Source organism: Oncorhynchus tshawytscha, linkage group LG19 (genome assembly GCF_018296145.1).
Source record: "Oncorhynchus tshawytscha isolate Ot180627B linkage group LG19, Otsh_v2.0, whole genome shotgun sequence".
In the NCBI taxonomy this organism is placed as follows: Eukaryota; Metazoa; Chordata; class Actinopteri; order Salmoniformes; family Salmonidae; genus Oncorhynchus; species Oncorhynchus tshawytscha.
The window spans coordinates 36,120,248-36,141,150 of NC_056447.1; the positions used below are offsets into that span (position 1 = coordinate 36,120,248).

At 43.9% G+C, this 20,903-nt stretch overlaps 2 protein-coding genes across 3 annotated transcripts; one reads left to right on the top strand and one right to left on the bottom strand.

Moving 5' to 3' along the window:
• Positions 1 to 658: 658 nt before the first annotated feature.
• On the bottom strand, positions 659 to 18,498 carry iftap (intraflagellar transport associated protein). 2 transcript variants are annotated; one of them, XM_024379705.2, is made up of 7 exons: positions 18,446 to 18,498; positions 15,614 to 15,802; positions 15,220 to 15,380; positions 14,243 to 14,317; positions 13,837 to 13,900; positions 1,133 to 1,296; positions 659 to 868 (listed from the first exon to the last, which is right to left on the bottom strand). In XM_024379705.2, exons 2-7 carry the CDS (start codon positions 15,744 to 15,746, stop codon positions 761 to 763), a joined length of 705 nt encoding a protein of 234 aa, XP_024235473.1. In that variant the 5' UTR covers positions 15,747 to 15,802; positions 18,446 to 18,498; the 3' UTR covers positions 659 to 760. The 2 variants fall into 2 exon arrangements, with proteins under 2 accessions (XP_024235473.1, XP_024235474.1); XM_024379706.2 differs by lacking the exon at positions 18,446 to 18,498 and adding an exon at positions 16,570 to 16,704.
• rag2 (recombination activating gene 2) lies at positions 17,610 to 20,684 on the top strand. Its single transcript, XM_024379704.2, has 2 exons — positions 17,610 to 17,740; positions 18,816 to 20,684. The coding sequence occupies exon 2, from the start codon at positions 18,830 to 18,832 to the stop codon at positions 20,429 to 20,431; it is 1,602 nt and encodes a 533-aa protein (XP_024235472.1). The 5' UTR covers positions 17,610 to 17,740; positions 18,816 to 18,829; the 3' UTR covers positions 20,432 to 20,684.
• The last annotated feature ends 219 nt before the right edge of the window (positions 20,685 to 20,903 follow it).

Here is a 20,903-nt window from a genome sequence, read left to right on the forward strand (position 1 = left end):
AACAGTCGACACTGGAAGATGTATTTAGCTTTTCTGCAGTATGAACTCGTCAACCCGTCACTCTCTCACTCTCTTGCACGCACACACACTAACGCTCTCTCTTACACACACAAATACTTTAGATGTCAAATCACAAACGAACCACTGACACAACAACATAGCATTAGTTAGAGGGAACTATTTGGAATGTGCTTTCAGGTTATATAGCCTGCTCAGTGCATCTCCCAGAGCTCTTTGTTCCAATGCAAAGGCACAGTGAGACACAGGCTGTAGCTACAGGGAATTAATTACAGTACAGGGTGTTTACCCAGTGGGGTACGAGCACGCACACACACACGTACGCACATACACACAAATTACCTCTTACCCACAAACACAAATACACAGCTTTTCTGCTGTGTGATGCCTGGTGGGCCAAGCCTCTATGTTCCTGTGTGTCGTCATTCATCAGTGACCAGTCTCACAGCCCAAAACAGTGTGATTATTCCTGATCCAGAGGAGAGAATTCAGATAAGCTGTGCCATTAGCTTAGCACTATTTACAGTACATGAAGTCTGTGCTGCTGTTGTGTTCCTTTAAAATAGTCCTTTTCAAACACCGTTTTGGTGTTGCTCTGTTCTAATATTACACTTAGTAGCAGGAATGACAGGAAGGATGCTGTTTTCAGGAGTGGTTTATTAGTCCAGTTAAATGGTAAGTTGGGTAATTTGATGTGGTATATGACACAAGGCTCTCCCAGACAATGGTCCCTGCACAGAGGTCATACACCAGTGTTGGACTGTGGTAGGAGATGTTTTCTAGACAGCACAACATTGTCGTAGTCAAAGTTCTCATCCAGGTTGAAAGGCAAAACCTCTTCACTGTCACTCTGTGAAAAGTCAATGACATGAATTAAGTTGCCTATACTGTATATAGACAGACCCCTCTCACATGACTTTAGCACAGAAAGACTGGCTTAAATAACAACACTTATGAATGATTAACATAACTCTCAAACAAAATATACCAACTGCAAGTTCCATTTTCCTGGTCAACTAATTGCGGAGTCAACTAAGCTGTTCCTGGGGTAGGTAAATGTTATCTTCATCTTAGTGTCTTTATGTCATAGATTAGTAAATGTCCTTTCTTGTACCTGTCCCTGTGGTGGCGTGTCCTGCTGCTGTCCTCGTGTCCCTGGCCGTGTCCCCGTCCTCCTGCCTGTGGAGGTCAGGTCCAGCTGGGTCAGGTGACAGAAGGAGGGCAGGTAGGCAGGGAGTTCCTCCTCCACCTCCCCTGGTAGAACCCGAACCCCACCATCTGAGAAAAGAGGGGAGAAGACACACAAGATGAGGACTCAACAGTGTCTTCTTTCTGCTTCTAGCTGTCCTTCCTCAGTAACTTGAAAAAGAAGGAGAGAACATCACACAGGATTAAGACCCCTCTTTGATGGTATGCACAGTTCACGGAGTGTGGCTTGAATAGGATTCACATAGTGAGACTGAACTGACCATTAAGTTTTCACTCAGAGAAGCCGGCCTTTTCAAGTGGCACTCCTTGAAAAGTTAGATAATTTTAGTTAATTGGGATTCAATAGCTCCTGAAGATCTAAGCCATTGTATTATTTCCAGAAGATCAGAGTAAGTACATCATTATGCAAATGATTATCGCATTGGCTTTGTTCGGTGCCATCATCAAACACAATTCAGAAGTGTGACAATCAAATTACAGAAAATGAGAAGTGACTCTTTGTTCAATTAAAATCAGACTCCAGTAGGTTAGAAAGGGCTGCTCATCACCACAATTGAATCACTAGGAAATCGTGTATAGAAATTATAATTTTACGAGTAATGATTTTACCTCCTCAAGTTCTCACCACAGTGGGCACTACACACTGTAACCTAATACAACTCCTGCAAAATCCAGCCGCGAGCTGTCCAGTGACGCAAGCCTACCAGACAAACTAAATACCTTCTATGCTCGCTTCGAGGCTAGCAACACTGAACCATACATGAGAGCACCAGCTGTTTCGGACGACTGTGTGATCACGCACAAAATGCCAAGGTAACTTGTCTAAATGACGCCTCGTAGCAATCGCATCTGTAACCATGAAATGCTTTGAAAGACTGGTGATGGCTCATATCAACACCATCATCCCAGACAACCTGGACCCACTCCAATTCACATACCGCCCCAAAAGATGACGCAATCTTTATTGCATTCCACACTGTCCCATCTGGACAAAAGGAACACCTACATGAGAATGCTGTTCATTGACTACAGCTCAGCATTCAACACCATAGTGCCCTCCAATCTCATCACTAAACTAAGGACCCTGAGATTAAACACCTTCCTCTGCAACTGGAACCTGGACTTCCTGATGCGCTGCCCCCAAGTGGTGAGGGTAGGCAACAACACATCTGCCACACTGACCCTCAACATGGCGGCCCCTCGGGGGTACCTGCTTAGTCCCCTCCTGTTCACCCACGACTGTGTGGCCGCGCACAACTCCAGCACCCTCATTTTGTTTGCCCACGACAAGGTGGTGGTGGTAGGCCTGTTCATGGACAACAATGAAACAGAGACCTGGCAGCCTACAGAGACCTGGCAGCAAAACAGAGCTGATCGTGGACTACTGTTAACGGAGGGCCGAGTACACCCCCATCCACATCGACAGGGTTGTAGTGGAACAGGTCGAGAGCGTTAAGTTCATCGGTGTTCATATCACTAGGGAATTATCATGGTCCACACACACCAACACAGTCATGAAGACTTCACGACAACACCTCTTCCCCCTCAGAAGGCTGAACAGATTTGGCATGGGCCCTCAGATCCTCAAAAGGTTCAACAGCTGCACCATCGAGAGCATCTTGACTGGCTGCATCACCGCTTGGTATGGCTATTGTTTGGCATATGACTGCAAGGTGCTACAGAGGGTAGTGCGTATGGCCCAGTACATCACTGAGGCCAAGCTCCCTGCAATCTAGGACCTCTATACCAGGCGGTATAAGTGAAAGGCCCTAAAAATTGCCAAAGACTCGAGCCACCCAAGTCATAGACTGTTCTCTCTGCTACCGCACGGCAAACGGTACCGATGCACCAAGTCTGGATACAGTCCCAAAATGGTTTGCATGTCAGCAGTCAGGTTTTCAAGATATTGGACATTCAAGAACCAAAGTGTCACTTGACACATCATGATGATGTGTTTTTCATCATATAATACATTTTTTGAGCAAGAGACAAACCATTTTGGGACTGTATCAAAACTGGATTAAAGAAAAGAATAGTTGTTTTTGAGTGGAGTTTTCCTTTAATTTAGCAACTACATGCTTCACTCCATTTCAAAAGATTTTCACTCAACTGAACACGCCCCAGGAGTATCTGTCTTTCTGCTCCTCCTCTCAGACACATCCGACTAGTGTCGCACGGTATATCAAAAATAAGGTACTTTTCGGATATTAGAACATGAAAAACGGTTCGGTACTTCTGTGAAATGTGTCTCACGAATCACGCCTGTCTATCTGCACAGCCGACCCCTTATTATAGCACGCACTGTGCCTGCTCCACTTACTCATGACACACTTGAATAATGCAACACGTCATGTAGAAATGTTGAAACTGTTGATTACTGTTCACAAAAGAATGTCCATAAAGGCTAAAACACATTACAATGGAAGAAGATAGCTTCCAGCTCTGTAAGCTACCGGTAACTTTCCTTGCTAGATGACAGCTAAAGCTGACATCCATTCACTACCCTAGTACTTTGTTTGTTATAGTATGCAAACCAGAAGGCAACATATGCTGATTTCAAAGCTGATTGCCACCAAAAACTTTATTAATTCACTTACTCCTGTCTACCCCAAAGATGATCTATAGAGTGTTGAGTAGGAGGAGCCCTGTGGACCCATTTAGTCATTCATTGTTGGCATTGGTGCTCTGTAGAGTTGCTATTTTCTCGAGTAAATTAAATTGTGACATTCCTGGATTACTCATTATACTAATAAAGTCCAATTAAATCAACAAATAGTATAAAAAAGGTTAAGGGTACAAAACAGTATACATACTGTATCTGGCTGTGTTGGCAAAATCACTAAATATACCATCGAGCCAAGCGGGGAGAGGCTGCCCATTGACAATTCCAAGACCAGTCAGAAATGTCCAGCTAACCCTATCTCAATTATACCAGTGAATTTCAAAACTGAACTTGGATCTGCATTAAGTAGCAATGATATCCTTTGCCAATATTGTCTTACGACACAACAGATAGCTCGAATCAGTCATGACAATTCAACAAAACAATAAATATTTTTATTTCCAATGAATTTCTTAGTTACATGATTGTATAACTAGCAACAACGTTCTGATGTTGAGGGTGCAGTATTTAGGAAGTTTAGCAATGAGGATGAAAACTAGCATAGTTCAGCTAGCCAGCTAGTTTAGCCAGTGAAAACAAGAGTGGGACAGGATATAGCTGGGTGCTGGAGGGGAAAAGTTCCATTAAATTGGGTGGTTCGAGCCCCGAATGCTGATTGGCCAATAGTCGTGGTATATCAGAGCGTATACCACAGGTATTTACTAAGTAAATTAAGTTGGTAAACAGTTTAGAATAGCAATAAGTCACCTCAGGGGTGTGTGATATATAGCCAATATACAGGGCTGTGTCCAGGACACTCCACATTGTGTCATACATAAAAACAGCCCTTAGCTGTGGTATATTGGCCATATACCACACTCCCTCGGGCACTATTGCTTAATTATACAATTCAGAGACTGAAACAAATCCATCAGATGACAAATATTTAATGAGAGCGATTCGATATACAATCCCAAAATCAGCAGTAACTGTCAATAGTAAAATAAAGTTTAAAACAATGTTTGAGTGAACCTGAATCCAGAAAATGAACTCTATTGTCTCAGCGAACTGACTGTGCTCTGACATGCCGCACCCCTCTTGCCTCATGAATGACGTCATTACTGGTTAAAGACACAGCGCACATTTTTCTAAAATAAGCTACTTCTATGCAAATGTTGTTGGTCAGTACAATAAAATAAGTCCTAAATGAAAGGGATACAGGTTGTTTGTCAACTGTAGCCTCATGAAAAAAGCCAAAACAAGCTCAATAACTCAATGCATGCACACACTCCTATTGAATATGGATTCACCTGTATTGTGGATAGGCATAGGCTACCCAGTTTATCAATAGATTTACCATTCAAATAAATGATTACCATTACGTTGTTATGTAGTTAGATTGGTAAAATCAAAGTCAAATTGATTGTAAAGTTGATTCATTAATGCATGCACAGCTGTCTCTGAAAAATGTTGACATAAAACAATTCAAATGTAATGAACACATAAAATGCCCAACAATTGAACAGAGCAATAGCTGAGTTTATCTGTCTGGATCAAGTGCCATTCTGTGTTTTTGGCTAATTAATATGCCTTCCTTTTTTTCTGTAGTATCGTTCTGGTATAATTTTGGTATTGAGTATCGTGATGGTATAGAGCAGGGGTGTCAAACCCATTCCACGGAGGGCCGAGTGTCTGCAGGTTAAGACCTAGACAACCAGGTGAGGGGAGTTCCTTACTAATTTGTGACCATAATTCATCCATCAAGTACAAGGGTGGTGTGAAATCCCGCAGACACTCGGCTCACAACCAAAATTCTGGTATCGTGACAACACTAATCCAAACAGGACACTAAGCCTGCTGTAACTCTGCAGCGAAACGAATCTCTATCAAAATGCAAAGCCACACTACGAACCCGTATTTCCTCTGACAGTTTCTCCAGAATACAGATCCTGCAGCATGCAGCAGGGGGACTCAACAACAGCATGAGAGAAAGGGTCACAGACAACAGGTGAGGGATGGTTGGCTGGCTAGCTGGCAGGCATATGAAAGACATCAATGGGGCGGAGGAGATTTAATCTGAATTAAAAAGGCATTGGTCGGCTGTAATCATCTCTGCCAGCCAGCTAATGTAACCCACATCCAGAGAACACAGAGAGAGAGAGAGAGAGAGAGAGAGAGAGAGAGAGAGAGAGAGAGAGGAGCCTCAAATAGCAGGACCCAAAACACGCTCCTGATAATAGGACCCTGACCAAAACATCAGGGCGATGGAGAGCGATCAAACTGAAAAGGACAGGCCTAGACAACTGTCAAAGAGAGGGTAGGTATACAATTATGTGTCTCCATGCGTTCATAAAAGGGAATTTAAATCAATTAGAGAGGAGCAGAGACCATTAAATATTGACACTTCTCCTTGGCTTGGCTTGGCAGCCACAGGGCCGGTGTTGATCCTAATTAAACAGCTAATTACTCTCACTGTGAAAGTCACACTGGGATGGGAGGACGGAGCAGGGGAGGGGAGGTGGAGGGAGACGAGAGGGGAGGATGAGGAAGCAAGACAAAAAATGAGTTGGTGAAGGGACACCACCTTGTGTATTATGTGCAGATGAGAAAGTCACACATTGAGCACGGTAACATGCACACAATAATACGAGTCAGATTAATATACATTTGTTTAAAACATTTAGATGCTTTGCAAGAAGAACAATTTTCCTAATAATTCTGTTTACATGGGCACATCTGAAATCAGGCTACCTGATGGAACTTGTGATGCAGAAAATCGGCAATCAAAATAAACGTTCTACCACAGTGACCATGTTATATTTGCGAAGCCTATTTGATTCTGAGTTTGGACATATAAAGTTTGTTTATGAAAACTTTTTCTAAGATGCATACTTTTAGTTTTTGCGAACTCTCTTCACTCACGCATAAGAGGAAGGTTGGTGCTATCAGTGCTGCCACATGCACAGATCAAACACACCTCTGGAACACCGATTAAGCGGTTTACATGTCCTAATAATTAGAAAGATTTCTCAGAAAACCAGGTGTTTTAATCGGTGTATGCTTACTTTCATTTTGACCTTACACCAATTACGATAAACAGAGTAAGGTTTACATTACTATTTTTACACTCGAGCTACTGACATTATCCATTTAATATCGAATTATTAGTGTGCATGTAAACTACATATAGGTAAACAAGTACTCTCAGGATGTTTTACTTAAAGACAAAAATCACCTGGAGGACACAGTTACAGTGGGTTGTTATGTCTTGGAGACACCTTTAGTCAGTGTCAGAATGGGTAATCAAAAATAAACGGGTCTTAAATGTGACCAGTTTCAGGAAACTAGGCGTATGTCACAAGTCACGACTTCACAGGAGGGACATTTGAATGTTTTTTTTTATCAAAATGTATTTTTTTGGCAGAAATGCCTTCTGGAGCATAACAAATAACAAACTTGCATGCCATCTGTAAATATGAATAAAATTGTTAAATTACGAGCCTTGTTGGTTAAGCCACAGAAAAAGTGAAAAACCTTCCCAGTAGCCATTTGGCTGAGATAATGAGTGGTCTGGACATGCCGAGAGAGGGGTTCGGATTGGTCTGCCATATAGAAGGCTTCTGTCTATTTCAGTTGGTCAGTCTGTGTTGCTAATCCTGTCTAACGCGGCTTTTTTTTTATGTATCGTGTAGTGGAGCTGCATAAGTGTTGCTCCCAACTTTCTGGAGGATCGAGTTTTGAAATCAGTAGTATTAGAGTATGATAGCTAAGGAGATGAAGAAAAAACCTGTCTCCGGATTACATCTTCAAACTAAGGGCAACCGTGGCATGGCATCTGTGACAGGAAGACTCGTCCATGATGTAAGATAGTCTAGTTAGCTACATTTTCAGATATTACACGTTTGACAGAAAGTGGTTTTATTTCAAGCTAAAGTGTACTGTTAGCTAGCTAGATAACGTTAGCTGGCTGGCTCCCTAGCTAACGTAACGTGTATGACGTTATTATTCCTCTCCCAGAACCGTTTGCTTTGTTAGAGCCTAATGTTAGCTAGCTAACATTGAACCTGGTTGGTTAGCTCCCAGCAGATTCATGCAGGGTAGTAACGACACGATTTGGCACTATGTTTATTGTTGTTTAACTAGCTAAACATTAGCGGTCTGGCTCGTTAGTTAACGTTACATGGCGTGTGCGATCTTACACATTGTTTACCTAGCTAGGTTCATTGTTTGCCTAGCTAGCTAGCTACATGTCTTAAGCTAAAGTGTACTGTTAACCAGCTAGCTAACGTTAAACCTGGTTGGTTAGCTCCCAGCAGATACATGCAGGGTAGTAACAACATGATTTGGCACTATGTTCATTGTTGTTTAACTAGCTAACGTTAGCTGGCTGGCTTGTTGGCCAACGTTACGTGATGTGTGGGACCTTACATATTGTTTACCTATAGCTAGGTTCATTGTTTACATAGCTAGCTAGCTACGTGTTTTAAGCTAAAGTGTACAAAACCGTTGAATATGGCCGGTGTCGGCAAAAAAGCATAATACAATTGTTGCCAGCGTTTTTGACACAAAGATCAACTGTACTGGTTGTTCATGCTCTGATCTTGTCCCATCTTGATTGCTGTGTGATAATATGGTCAAGTGCAGCAAAGAAAGACCTAGCAAAACTGCAGCTGGCTCAAAACAAAGCAGCATGCCTTGCCCTTAACTGCTTGCCCTTAACTGCACACACAGAACTAACATCAACAGCATGCATGATAGCCTTTCATGGTTGAGAAGAAATTGACTCTTCTCTTCTAGTCTTTTTAAGAAACATTTGTATGTTGAAAATGCCTAACCACTTGTATAATCTATTTGCATACACTTCAAACAGACATACATACCTACCGAGTGGCACAGCGGTCTAAGGCACTGCATCTCAGTGCAAGAGGCTTCACTAGTTCCTGGTTCGAATCCAGGCTGTATCATATACGGCTGTGATTGGGAGTCCCATAGGGCGGCGCACAATTGGCCCAGCATCGTCCAGGTTTGGCCGGGGAAGACCGTCATTGTAAATAAGAATATGTTCTTAACTGACTTGCCTCGTTAAATAAAGGTGAAATATATATATATATGTTTTTTAAATACCCCACCAGACACGCCACTATGGGTTTCATCACGGTACCCAAACCAAAAACAAATGTAATTCTTCGTTCAGTTGTGTAGAGCCATAACACTGTGGAATGCTCTGCCACCAGATGTTACTAAGGCAAAATGAAAGTTTAGCTAGAAAAAAAAACATATTGTATCACAGCGCTTCTCCTCTGTCTAAACATCTAATTTAACTGTAATTATTATATAACAGTGTGTATATATGAATAGTGAGTAAATAGTATTTTTGTTGTCTCCTGGTGTATTTCCAATATACACTCGGCTGACAGTTTATTAGGTACACCACCCCTTTCACAAAAATATTTCACTCCTACAGACAGTGAGTCAAGTGGCCGTGATTGGGAGTCCCATAGAGCGGCGCACAATTGGCCCAGCGTCGTCTGGGTTTGACCGGGGTAGGCCGTCATTGTAAATAAGATTTTGTTCTTAACCGACTTGCCTCGTTAAATAAAAATAAATACATAAATGGCGTGGGGATTGTTTTCCTGGCACAGGCTAGGTCCCTTGATACCAATTGAGCAACGTTTGAACGCCGTACCTTGTAGAATCCACACCCCGAAGAATTCAGGTTGTTCCAGGGGCAAATGAAATTGAGCAAGTTGGAAATTGAGCAAGTTGAGAAGACTAAACTGCTTGGAGTATCCCTAGATTGTAAACTATCATGGTCAAAACATATTGATGCAGTCATAGTTAAGCTGGGGAGAAGTCTGTCTATAATAAAGTGATGCTCTGCCTTCTTAACAACGCTATCAACAAGGCAGGTCCTACAGGCCCTAGTTTTGTTGCACCTTGACTACTATTCAGTCGTGTGGTCAGGTGCCACAAAAAAAGGACTTAGGAAAATTGCAATTGGCTCAAAACAAGGCAGCACGGCTAGCCTTTGGATGTACACAGAGAGCTAATATGAATAATATGCATGTCAATCTCTCCAGGTTGAAAGTGGAGGAGAAATTAACTTCATCACTACTTTTATTTGTGAGAGGTATTGACATGCACCAAGCTCTGTCTAAACTACTGGCACACAGCTCAGACACCCATGCATACCCCACAAGACATGCCACAAGAGGTCTCTTCACAATCCCCAAGTCCAGAACAGATTATGGGAGACACACAGTACTACATGGAGCCATGACTACATGGAACTCTATTCTACATCAAGCAACTGACACAAGCAGTAAAATTACCTTTAAAAAACAGATTAAAAAAACACCTTATGGAACAGCAGGGACTGTGAAGCAACACAAACATTGGCACAGACACATGCATACACACACACACACGATAACATACAGACTATACATTCACGTGGATTTAGTACTGTAGATATGTGGTAGTGGTGGAGTAGGGTCCTGAGGGCACACAGTGTGTTGTGAAATCTGTGAATGTATTGTAATGTTTTTAAAATTGTACAAACTGCCTTAATTTTGGGGATCCATAATAAATACAAGTACAAAAAAAGGGGGGTACGACTCAGTACTAGATGGGTGTACCCAATAAACGAAATGTATAACTTATTTTATGTAATATCTTATGTTCTTGTATATAACTGTTCTGTACTTTGTCATGTATTATTACATTTTATGTGGACCCCAGGAAGAGTAGCTTCTGCATGTGCAGTAGCTAATGGGAATCCTAATACACTAAACAAAACCTTACATATACTTTTCTCAGACGCAACTAAAACCCATCACAGCAGCCATCACCCCTGACAGTCAGATTCATTCAGACGCTGAGCGGTCATCGATCCTGTCGTAAAGGCAATTACGATGTACTCAGTGTCAGAAAGACGCAGCAGAACCACCTTCCCCAGCACTCCCCTCCACCTGCTTTTACGCCCAGCATATTGATAACTATACTGTACATGCTAATCAAGGTGGGAGTTCACTGTCAGACGCTTGTGGGCATCAGCACCTTGGACTAGCAGCCAGGGTGACAATGACACCCTCCGAGTGATTTTAACACTGTTTGGCACAAAACACTGATACTTACTTAGTCAACCCTCTCCTCATTACCAATCCCCTTTCCCCATCAAGTTAGGAAGGACACACACCAGGCATGGCTGCAACCCCATTGTAAACACCCTCACAAATCAAATCAAAGTTTATTTGTCACGTGCGCCGAATACAACCTTACAGTGAAATGCTTACTTACAGGCTCTAACCAATAGTGCAAAAAAAGGTATTAGGTGAACAATAGGTAAGTAAAGAAATAAAACAACAGTAAAAAGAACAGCTATATACTGTACAGTAGTGAGGCTATAAAAGTAGCGAGGCTACATACAGACACCGGTTAGTCAGGCTGATTAAGGTAGTATGCACATGTAGATGTGGTTAAAGTGACTATGCATATATGATTAACAGAGAGTAGCAGTACCGTAAAAGAGGGGTTGGCGGGTGCGACACAATGCAGGTAGCCTGGTTAGCCAATGTGCGGGAGCACTGGTTGGTCGGCCCAATTGAGGTAGTATGTACTTGAATGTATAGTTAAAGTGACTATGTATGTATGATAAACAGAGAGTAGAGGCAGCATAAAAAGAGGGGTTGGGGGGTGGTTGGGGGCACACAATGCAAATAGTCCGGGTAGCCATTTGATTACCTGTTCAGGAGTCTTATGGCTTGGGGGTAAAAACTGGTGAGAAGCCTTTTTGTCCTAGACTTGGCACTCCGGTACCGCTTGCCATGCGGTAGTAGAGAGAACATTCCATGACTGGGGTGGCTGGAGTCTTTGACAATTTTTAGGGCCTTCCTCTGACACCACCTGGTGTAGAGGTCCTGGATGGCAGGCAGCTTAGCCCCAGTGATGTGATGGGCCGTACGCGCTACCCTCTGTAGTGCCTTGTGGTCAGAGGCCGAGCAATTGCCGTACCAGAAAGTGATGCAACCGGTCAGGATGCTCTCGATGTTGCAGCTGTAGAACCTTTTGAGGATCTCAGGATCCATGCCAAATCTTTTTAGTTTCCTGAGGGGGAATAGGCTTTGTCGTGCCCTCTTCAGAACTGTCTTGGTGTGTTTGCACCATTCTAGTTTGCTGGTGATGTGGACACCAAGGAACTTGAAGCACTCAACCTGCTCCACTACAGCCCCGCCAATGAGAATGGGGGCGTGCTCGGTCCTCCTTTTCCTGTAGTCCACAATCATCTCCTTAGTCTTGGTTACGTTGAGGGATAGGTTGTTATTCTGGCACCACCCGGCCAGGTCTCTGACCTCCTCCCTATAGGCTGTCTCGTTGTTGATCAGGCCTACCACTGTTGTGTCGTCTGCAAACTTAATGATGGTGTTGGAGTCGTGCCTAGCCATGCAGTCGTAGGTGAACAGGGAGTACAGGAGGGGACTGAGCATGCACCCCTGGGGAGCTCCAGTGTTGAGGATCAGCGTGGCAGATGTGTTGCTACCTACCCTCACCACCTGGGGGCGGCCCGTCAGGAAGTCCAGGATCCAGTTGCAGAAGGAGGTGTTTAGTCCCAGAATCCTTAGCTTAGTGATGAGCTTTGAGGGTAATATGGTGTTGAATGCTGAGCTGTAGAAATGAATAGCATTCTCACGTAAGTGTTTCTTTTGTCCAGGTGGGAAAGGGCAGTGTGGAGTGCAATAGAGATTGCATCATCTGTGGATCTGTTTGGGCGGTATGCAAATTGGAGTGGGTCTAGGGTTTCTGGGAAAATGGTGTTGATGTGAGCCATGACCAACCTTTCAAAGCACTTCACGGCAACGGTCGTGAGTACTATGGGTCTGTAGTCATTTAGGCAGGTTGCCTTTGTGTTTCTTGGGCACAGGGACTATGGTAGTCTGCTTGAAACATTTTGGTATTAGACTCAATCAGGGACATGTTGAAAATGTCAGTGAAGACACCTGCCAGTTGGTCAGCACATGCCTGGAGCACACATCCTGGTAATCCGTCTGGCACCGCAGCCTTGTGTACATTGACCTGTTTAAAGGTCTTACTCACGTCGGCTACGGAGAGCGTGATCACACAGTCATCCGGAAGAGCTGATGCTCTCATGCATGCCTCAGTGTTGCTTGCCTCGAAGCGAGCATAGAAGTGATTTAGCTGGTCTGGTAGGCTCGTGTCACTGGGAAGCTCACACACTGGGCAGCTCACACATACACACACAACATGTTGTGGAGGTGTCTGGTTGTTACTGTTGGGCTCAGCGTGAGGGTTGGCGTTAGGGCCCTGTACCTCTGTGTATGGAGATGTAGTTTGCACGCGGTCTATGTATCCCTCACTGCTAAATGAGGACAGAGAGAGCAATACACCACAGGGCAGAGAGCCATTGCCCTTAACACTAATTACAGGGCCGGGGCCACAATTTGCATGTATTGAAAATGCGTAATAGATGGTAATGTATTTCAAATGAATGGCATGACTAGCCTTATTACAGAAATAATATGCACATGACATTAACTAAATCCTATTAGAAGGTGAACTCTTAAATGTCTTCTAAGGCTTACTGGCAAACTTCTTCATGTTCCCTTCTTTACATGGATTATTAAGAATATATTCTACTTTTCACTGAGATTTTCCTTTCTTTGAGGAAATAATGTAAGAACTCTGGAGCGCTGTAATTTACTGTCAAAGAAGCTTCGATTAATGGAACCATTCTCCGTGAAATAGCATTGTGGACTCAAAGGCTCATATCAATACTGCATGGCGATAACTTTCTAATTCTACCGTAATCAGTGAAGATTAGGATAAATTAATGTTAATGATGATCCATGCACACTCTTAAATGACTTTAGAAGAAACAAGAATGCCATTATACAGTGCCAAGAAAGTTATTTTCCATCTTGTACAATGCACTAATCTAAAATCAGTTCTGGAAACCGGAGAGTTATGAGTGAGAGAGCAAGATGCTGTACCTGGGTCAGCAGTTACATCTCCTTCCTCCTCACTGAAGTCCCCAACATCCAGGTAGTTATCCAGCTATACACAGAGAACAATGGAGAGTTACTCTTCAATCAACAATTCTCAAATCAGAAAACAAGAGAGAAAGTGATTATTACTTTTCATGTTGTGTATATTACTGTAGTAAACAAGTTATAAATCTGTATTTTGATCGATAGAGACAAAGTATATAGCAGTTTATAATATGTGATCATCATGAGTCAATGTGTGTGACCCTGACCAATGTCAGTGACAAATAAATACTTAACAAATTGCAAGCAGTTTTTCTAAAAATATGCACTAACATAAATATTCCCATATTTAATGTACAGTATGGAATTGGGATATTACAACAACATTACTTTAGTCCACAATATCAACCTTGAGAGTTATGCCTGGTGGACGACAGTCTCCATTTCCACAGCTGCCCACAGTCACTCCAGCACCTAGCTCCACCTGCAGCCAAACCACAGTCACAAAGATACTCACTGCCAGATACTATTGCTGTATATGACCACTGCATTTTTGCTCAAGCAGTTTGACTGTCATTATGACCTCATCAGACACTAAGAGCTCTGTGGGGTCGTGGCCACTACTCCTGTTGATCTATGGCTCCAGTTGTTGCATATACGAATGTGTTTGGACAGCTGAGTGCCTCTAAGAGTCCTACAGATGCTGTAGGATCTTGTGCTCACTCAACTCTTCCAAATAATCCCCAGTGAGATTAATTGGAAACCAAATATGGGATCCTATCCCACACTTTCAGTTTCAGTGTGTAACTTGCTGATGTGTAGTATTGATTACAGCAGAGAGAACTTTTAATCAGAATCATGGTTAAATCAATAGCTGGCATAGCCTGAGGTCCTAAGCACTGTTCATGCTCCAATGTACACATCTGAAGTAAACCTTCCTGCTCCTGAAACAATCCACTAATTTTGGTTTAGGAAAATGGGATAACACTGAAATAGATGGAGGGAACAGAAATAAACCAAGGGAGACCGACATAGAGAAAAAGAGAGAGAGAAATGGTATTTTATTTTAAAAATACCTTTATTGGCCCAATAGTTACATCATTAAAACACAGAATCAAGCTCCCCCGATGCCCCACACCCCTACAAAGTCCTCCAGAAGGCTTGTTAGTATTGTCATAATGTAGGGCGGCAGGTTTGCAAAGAGAGAGAGAATGAGAGAAAGAGAAAAGAGAAAAAGAACAAGAAAGAGCAAGAGAACAAGAGAGAGTAAAGGGCTGAGACAGGTGAAAGAGAGGAGGGATTGAAGCCTGGTGGGGTGAGTTTACGGTGTAAGCCTTGAGTCATTCAAGCCTGTAGGAAAGACAGACAGATCTAGGTGTCACTGACCTCCTCCTGATCAGCAGGCAGGACACAGACACTCTGCTGTCCTCTCCTCTCTTCTGCTGCATCCTCTTCTCCATTCCTCCTCAACTCCCCTGATCTCTCCATCTCCCCAGAGAGATGACTGGGTCCAGAGGGCAGAGTCGTGAGTCCACTCCCAGCACTCCCTGTGAGAGGGAGATCAGAAGAGAAAATACATCTGTCTTTGTATCAATTTAATACATGCCTGTAAGGTATCAGCTCTACATGTAATGAAGTCACAACCCGAGGGCCTTTGAGACCAGGCTTGGGGCAATTTAGTTTCCAATTGAATTGCAAAAAATCCTTATGGAAACAAATTAGGTGTGTGAACTGCCTGTGAGACTGACCTGGAGTCAGTCATTGTGTGAAGGAGCCTGACCTGGAGTCAGGTGTGTGAAGGAGGACAGGAACTGGTCGTAGGTCTGTTCTGATGAGCTGCAGAAACACTTCAGGGTCTCCAGGACCACCTCGTCATCAGCCAGACCACCTGAGCCACTCTCCACCCCAGGCATCCTGCCACCCAAAACAGGCCGGCCTGGTACACTGGCAACCCCTGGGTACAGCTCACCTGGGGGAGATAGGAAAATGGGGGAGGGAGAGAGATGTTAAAATCAGTAGCACAGCGGCCATATTGTGCACCACGCGGTCTAAGGCACTGCATCTCAGTGCTAGAGGCATCCCTACAGACCCTAGTTCGATTCCAGGCTGTATCACAACAGGCCGTGATTGGAAGTCCCATAGGGCGTGGCGCACAATTGGCCCAGCGTCATCCGGGTTAGGGTTTGGCCGGGGTAGGCCGTCATTGTAAATAAGAATGTTCTTAACTGACTTGCCAAGTTAAATAAAAGGTTAAATAAATAAAATAAAAATTAGCTAGGCCCAGGTGTAATTACCCTGCTGCCGACACTCTGCTCAATCCCAATCACTACAGGGGGAACAATTAAGCATCGCATTAAACAGTGATAAACACTGCAGCAAGTATGATCGTCAGAACATCACAACTGTCACTGCGCCCATTAATCAAAACCGGAATCTTGCAGGGAAGGACTTGTCAGGTATTGAAACATTATAGCAGGGACAGAAACAGGTGCTACAGCACTTTCTAATGACTCAGTTCTATCAATTATACTCTTCAAATCCCTGCATGGCCTGGGATCCATCTCCATGGCTCACTGCTGAGCCTGCCACACACATACAACTGCAACGACCCAGCTGCAACATAAAGCAGACCACTGTGTAGGTACCTTAAGGAACTGACTGACTGAGCTGGTTTGTTATTCAGTGCTGATTTGGAGGTGTATTATCTTAACTCATAGAAAAACATGCCCACAGTACCTATTCAGCTGTTAGAAATGGAGCTTTAGTTCCTGTTTCTGGTGCTGGTGCTGGAGGTACCCCCCTCTAAGCAACAACTCAAAGAGACACAGGTGCTCCGCTGCTTGTTTGTTTTTGAGTTCTAACGTTCTTCCAGGCAATTGTGGTTGCAGCGTTTGTTTTGTACGCTCCCTGAGCCTTCTCACAGCCCCTCCAAAACACAAAAACATTATGCTAATGGTTGTCAGACAGCTGCTTCCAGCTCACTGTGTGTTTGTGTGTGTGTGTGTGTGTGTGTGTGTTCCTCTCTCTCCTCCGGTAGACTACACAATAAGTGGTTAGGCATAATAGAAAAGGAATTCAAGCTTGAGTAGAACTAAAAATTAAAAGGAAATAAAGCTGTGCTATTCTCTTCCCTTTCTCTTCTTTAACACAGTATAATGTAAGTCATGCATCAGGTTCAGTGTACCGTGTGAGGACAGGAATCACAGTCCCACTGACTGCACATGGCACTACACACATGCCACTTAGCTGTAGTGTGGAAAATGCCAAACTGTTCACAGAGGGGATAATGATGGCTCTCCAGCTAAAAAATGGGATACATACAATGAGGCCCTCTGAATGTTCCACAGCTGTAATGACACACACACACACACACACACACAGGGAGAGAGACAGGGAGCTAATGGCCACCTTCCCTTAGATGTAAAAGCAATCTGACAACAATAAGGATTGGTGCACTACATTTGCAACTATATAAAGGGCTGACATTTCCATTAATTGCAAACAGACTGCCTTCAAACTGTAGCAGTCACAACTGTAAGCTACCTTTGGTTCTTCAAGGTTCAATCACAAGAGCAATGACAAAACTAAAGCACAAAAACATTGTTCTTTGCAGAGAAACAAACTCTACTGTGCACACAACCTATGATTACTTAACAGTGATTGTATTACCAGCTCAGTCTTATTGCAGTGTAGAGAGCACACCTGCCTGTCAGTAGCAGTCACAGACAGTTAACCTCAAGATCTGTAACTCATCTGAGTTAATCGAGCTTCACAAACTCTGTCAACCACTGTCTGTCTACACAGCTTAGTACTAAAGATACACACAGACTAGCCTAACTTATTACAACATTCCACAACACTGTTCTTCGAGACGTTCAAAAAGTAACGTTAGCTACTTGAGCAGGAGGTAAGCAATGCTGAAATTCTGCTTTCAATGGAAGATTTGACAATGATCGTAGTAACGTTAGCTATGATTATAACTCCAATGGGACAAGAATGTCTAGACATGATCTATAGCTAGCTAGATACATTCACTGTCACATTGGAGTTATAATAATATAGCTGGCTAGATATATATATTTTATATATAGTAAGGATTGTAGAAAAGTTAGCTAGCTATTTTATGTCCTAAATGATCTCTTTAGCATAAAGACAGCATACGTTAGATAAGTAACTTAGCCGTTATTAGCATAGCCGTTATTACTGTCTAATTGAGCAGGACATCGCAATGGGACCTTACTAACTAACGTGATTAAATGTAGCAGAATGCTAGCTAGATGGTTTGCGTTGTTTACGTACTGTTAAATCAAAAATCACAGTTTCTCATTTAAACCATCTTTAGCTATATCTCTGCACATCACATCATAGATGATTATTGCCGAGGCTAATTTAGGCTAGCTAACGTTAGCTGGCTAGCTAACTTCCAACTAAGCTTAGCCAGCCAAACATGACCACAGCAGGCTACCACATATGCTATTACAATCGAAGATGACACTTGTATCATAGTATTATGTTCATTGTTCACAAAAATCGCTAGCTAACCCGTGTTTAGGAAAAATTGTTAGTTAAAACACGAGTAAAAGGTTGACAACAGAGCGTCGATTTACGTTACCTTCGCTTGGATTTGGGTAGAGCAATGAATGTTGGGAAATGAGTCTTTTGGCTATTTAATTGCACGAAAAGAAAGCGATTAAAAACTACACACTAATAGGAAATGTATCTTACAGTATTTTCTGCAGGTCATAAACGAATTTAGAATAAATAGTTCCTAAATAAACAACAATGAATACATTGGACTGAAAATTATTTTTTATCCTACTTGTTCAAACATAGTAAAAGGGCCTTTTCCTTTTAAGACACACGGTTCTGTCACTGATAATCAGACCATATAATTAGAAAGAGACAGACAACCCATGTTTAAAATCCTTCAGTTCAAAAGCAGCAGCTGACTGAGACAATTTTGTGTTGTTGTTTTCCCACAGCCACCTGCAGTAGCATGTCTCTGCAACCACTGACTGCAGTGAACTGTAGCAGCCTCCTGCAGCCTGGCTGCTCCCTGTTACAGCTGGATGGTGACATATTTCTGTTCGGTCAGAAAGGCTGGCCCAGGCGCTCCTGTCCTACTGGGGTCTTCGGGGTACGCCTAAAGCATGGGGAGCTCAAACTGCGACCCATCTCCTTCTCAAATGACTCCTGCTATCTTCCCCCTCTGCGTTGTCCTGCCGTGACCCGCCTTGAGCCCCATGATGGACACCCAGAGGGCTACCTCATTCATGGAGGCCGAACCCCAAACAACGAGATATCCTCCAGCCTCTACCTGCTGACCCTGGACAGCCGTGGCTGCAACCGCAAAGTGACCCTGCGCTGTCAGGAGAGAGAGTTGGTGGGAGAGCAGCCAGGGCCCCGATACGGCCACACACTTAGCATGGTGCAGAGTCTGGGCAAGCGGGCCTGCGTTGTGTTTGGGGGCAGATCCTACATGCCGGCCGGGGAGCGGAGCACAGAGAACTGGAACAGCGTTGTGGACTGCCCTCCTCAGGTGTTCATCATCGACTTAGAATTTGGCTGCTGCTCTGCCCACACCTTACCTGAGCTCACTGACGGCCAGTCCTTCCACCTAGCTTTGGCAAGAGACGACTATGTCTACTTCCTTGGTGGCCACACTCTGTCGTCTGACTCTCGTCCTCCTCGTGTGTTCTGCCTGCGTGTGGAGCTCCTGCAGGGCAGCCCTCTGCTCTCCTGTAAGCACCTGGACACCGGCCTGTCCATCTCCAGTGCTATTGCCACCCGTGTGGGGCCCTCCCATGAGTACATTATCCTGGGTGGGTATCAGTCAGAGACCCAAAAGAGGATGGAGTGCAGCAGTGTGGTGCTGGATGACTCTGGGATCAGCATCGAGCCCAGAGAGGCCCCTCAGTGGACAGGGGAAATCAGCCACAGCCACACCTGGTTCGGAGGCAGCTTGGGTGAAGGGAGCGCTCTGATTGGGGTCCCCTCTGAGGGCAGGCCAGCCCCGCCCGAAGCACATTACTTCTACCAGGTGTGCTTCCAAAAGGAGGGGGAAGGAGAGGGTGAAGACGGGAACCAGGGCTGCAGCCAGGAGTCCACAGACTTTGAGGACTCCGCCCCTCTGGAGGACTCTGAGGAGCTGTACTTCGGCCGCGAGCCCCATGAGCTGGAGGACAGCAGCGAGGGAGAGGGGGATACGTACAATGAAGAGGATGAGGAGGATGAGACCCAGACAGGCTATTGGGTCAAATGTTGCCTGGGCTGCCAGGTGGACCCCAACACTTGGGAGCCCTACTACTCCACAGAACTGCTGCGGCCAGCCATGATCTACTGCTCCAAAGGGGAGGGAGGCCACTGGGTCCATGCCCAGTGTATGGAGCTGACAGAGGGCCTGCTGGTGAGGCTCTCGCAGGGAAACGGCAAGTACTTCTGCCTGGACCACGGGGGCCTGCCCCACCAGGAGATGACCCCGCCACGCCAGGTGCTGTCCCTGAAGAGGAGCCCCATGAAACCCCAGCACAGGAAGGGCCCAATGATGCCGAAGATGACACCCGCCAAGAAGCGCTTCTTCAGGAGGCTGTTTGAGTGATGTCTGACCATGCAGTATAGTTATACTTACCCATTGATCAACTGGTTCATAATATGTCATTCTAAATGCCATATCATTGATTGATGTGCCATTGCAGCAATTTACTGTTCTCAAACTTATAAGTAAATCAGTAAACATAATTATTTTTTGTGCTGGTTTTTTGATTCCTTACAGTGTTCAATATTTTATGTAATAAACTAAAGTTTTGCAAGAAAAATGTATGAAACCGAATTGAATAAAAATGGAAATTAAACCCAGAGTCTATTTGTTTCATGTTCTACTCCCACATATTACACATAGTGACTTTGTGGCTTGCTGTGTTCACCCTCGTTTTTGGCAGTCATTATCAGGATTCTTTTAGAATATTTGAGGTTTGTCAAGCCAAATTTTCTTTGGAAAGTAGGCTAATACTGCGTGGACTGGCACAACTGTATGTAAACCTATAGAATATAATTTATTTTCTGTGGTTGAA

What these genes read in the sequence shown, in the direction of transcription:
- iftap (XM_024379705.2), bottom strand. Translation starts at nt 15,746, where the DNA reads ATGCCTGGGGTGGAGAGTGGCTCAGGTGGTCTGGCTGATGACGAGGTG. An exon ending in TGCCTGCTGATCAGGAGGAG is followed by an intron (nt 14,318 to 15,219) that starts GTCAGTGACACC and finishes GTTTGGCTGCAG; the next exon opens with GTGGAGCTAGGTGCTGGAGT. An exon ending in AGATGTAACTGCTGACCCAG is followed by an intron (nt 1,297 to 13,836) that starts GTACAGCATCTT and finishes CTCTTTTCTCAG; the next exon opens with ATGGTGGGGTTCGGGTTCTA.
- rag2 (XM_024379704.2), top strand. Translation starts at nt 18,830, where the DNA reads ATGTCTCTGCAACCACTGACTGCAGTGAACTGTAGCAGCCTCCTGCAG.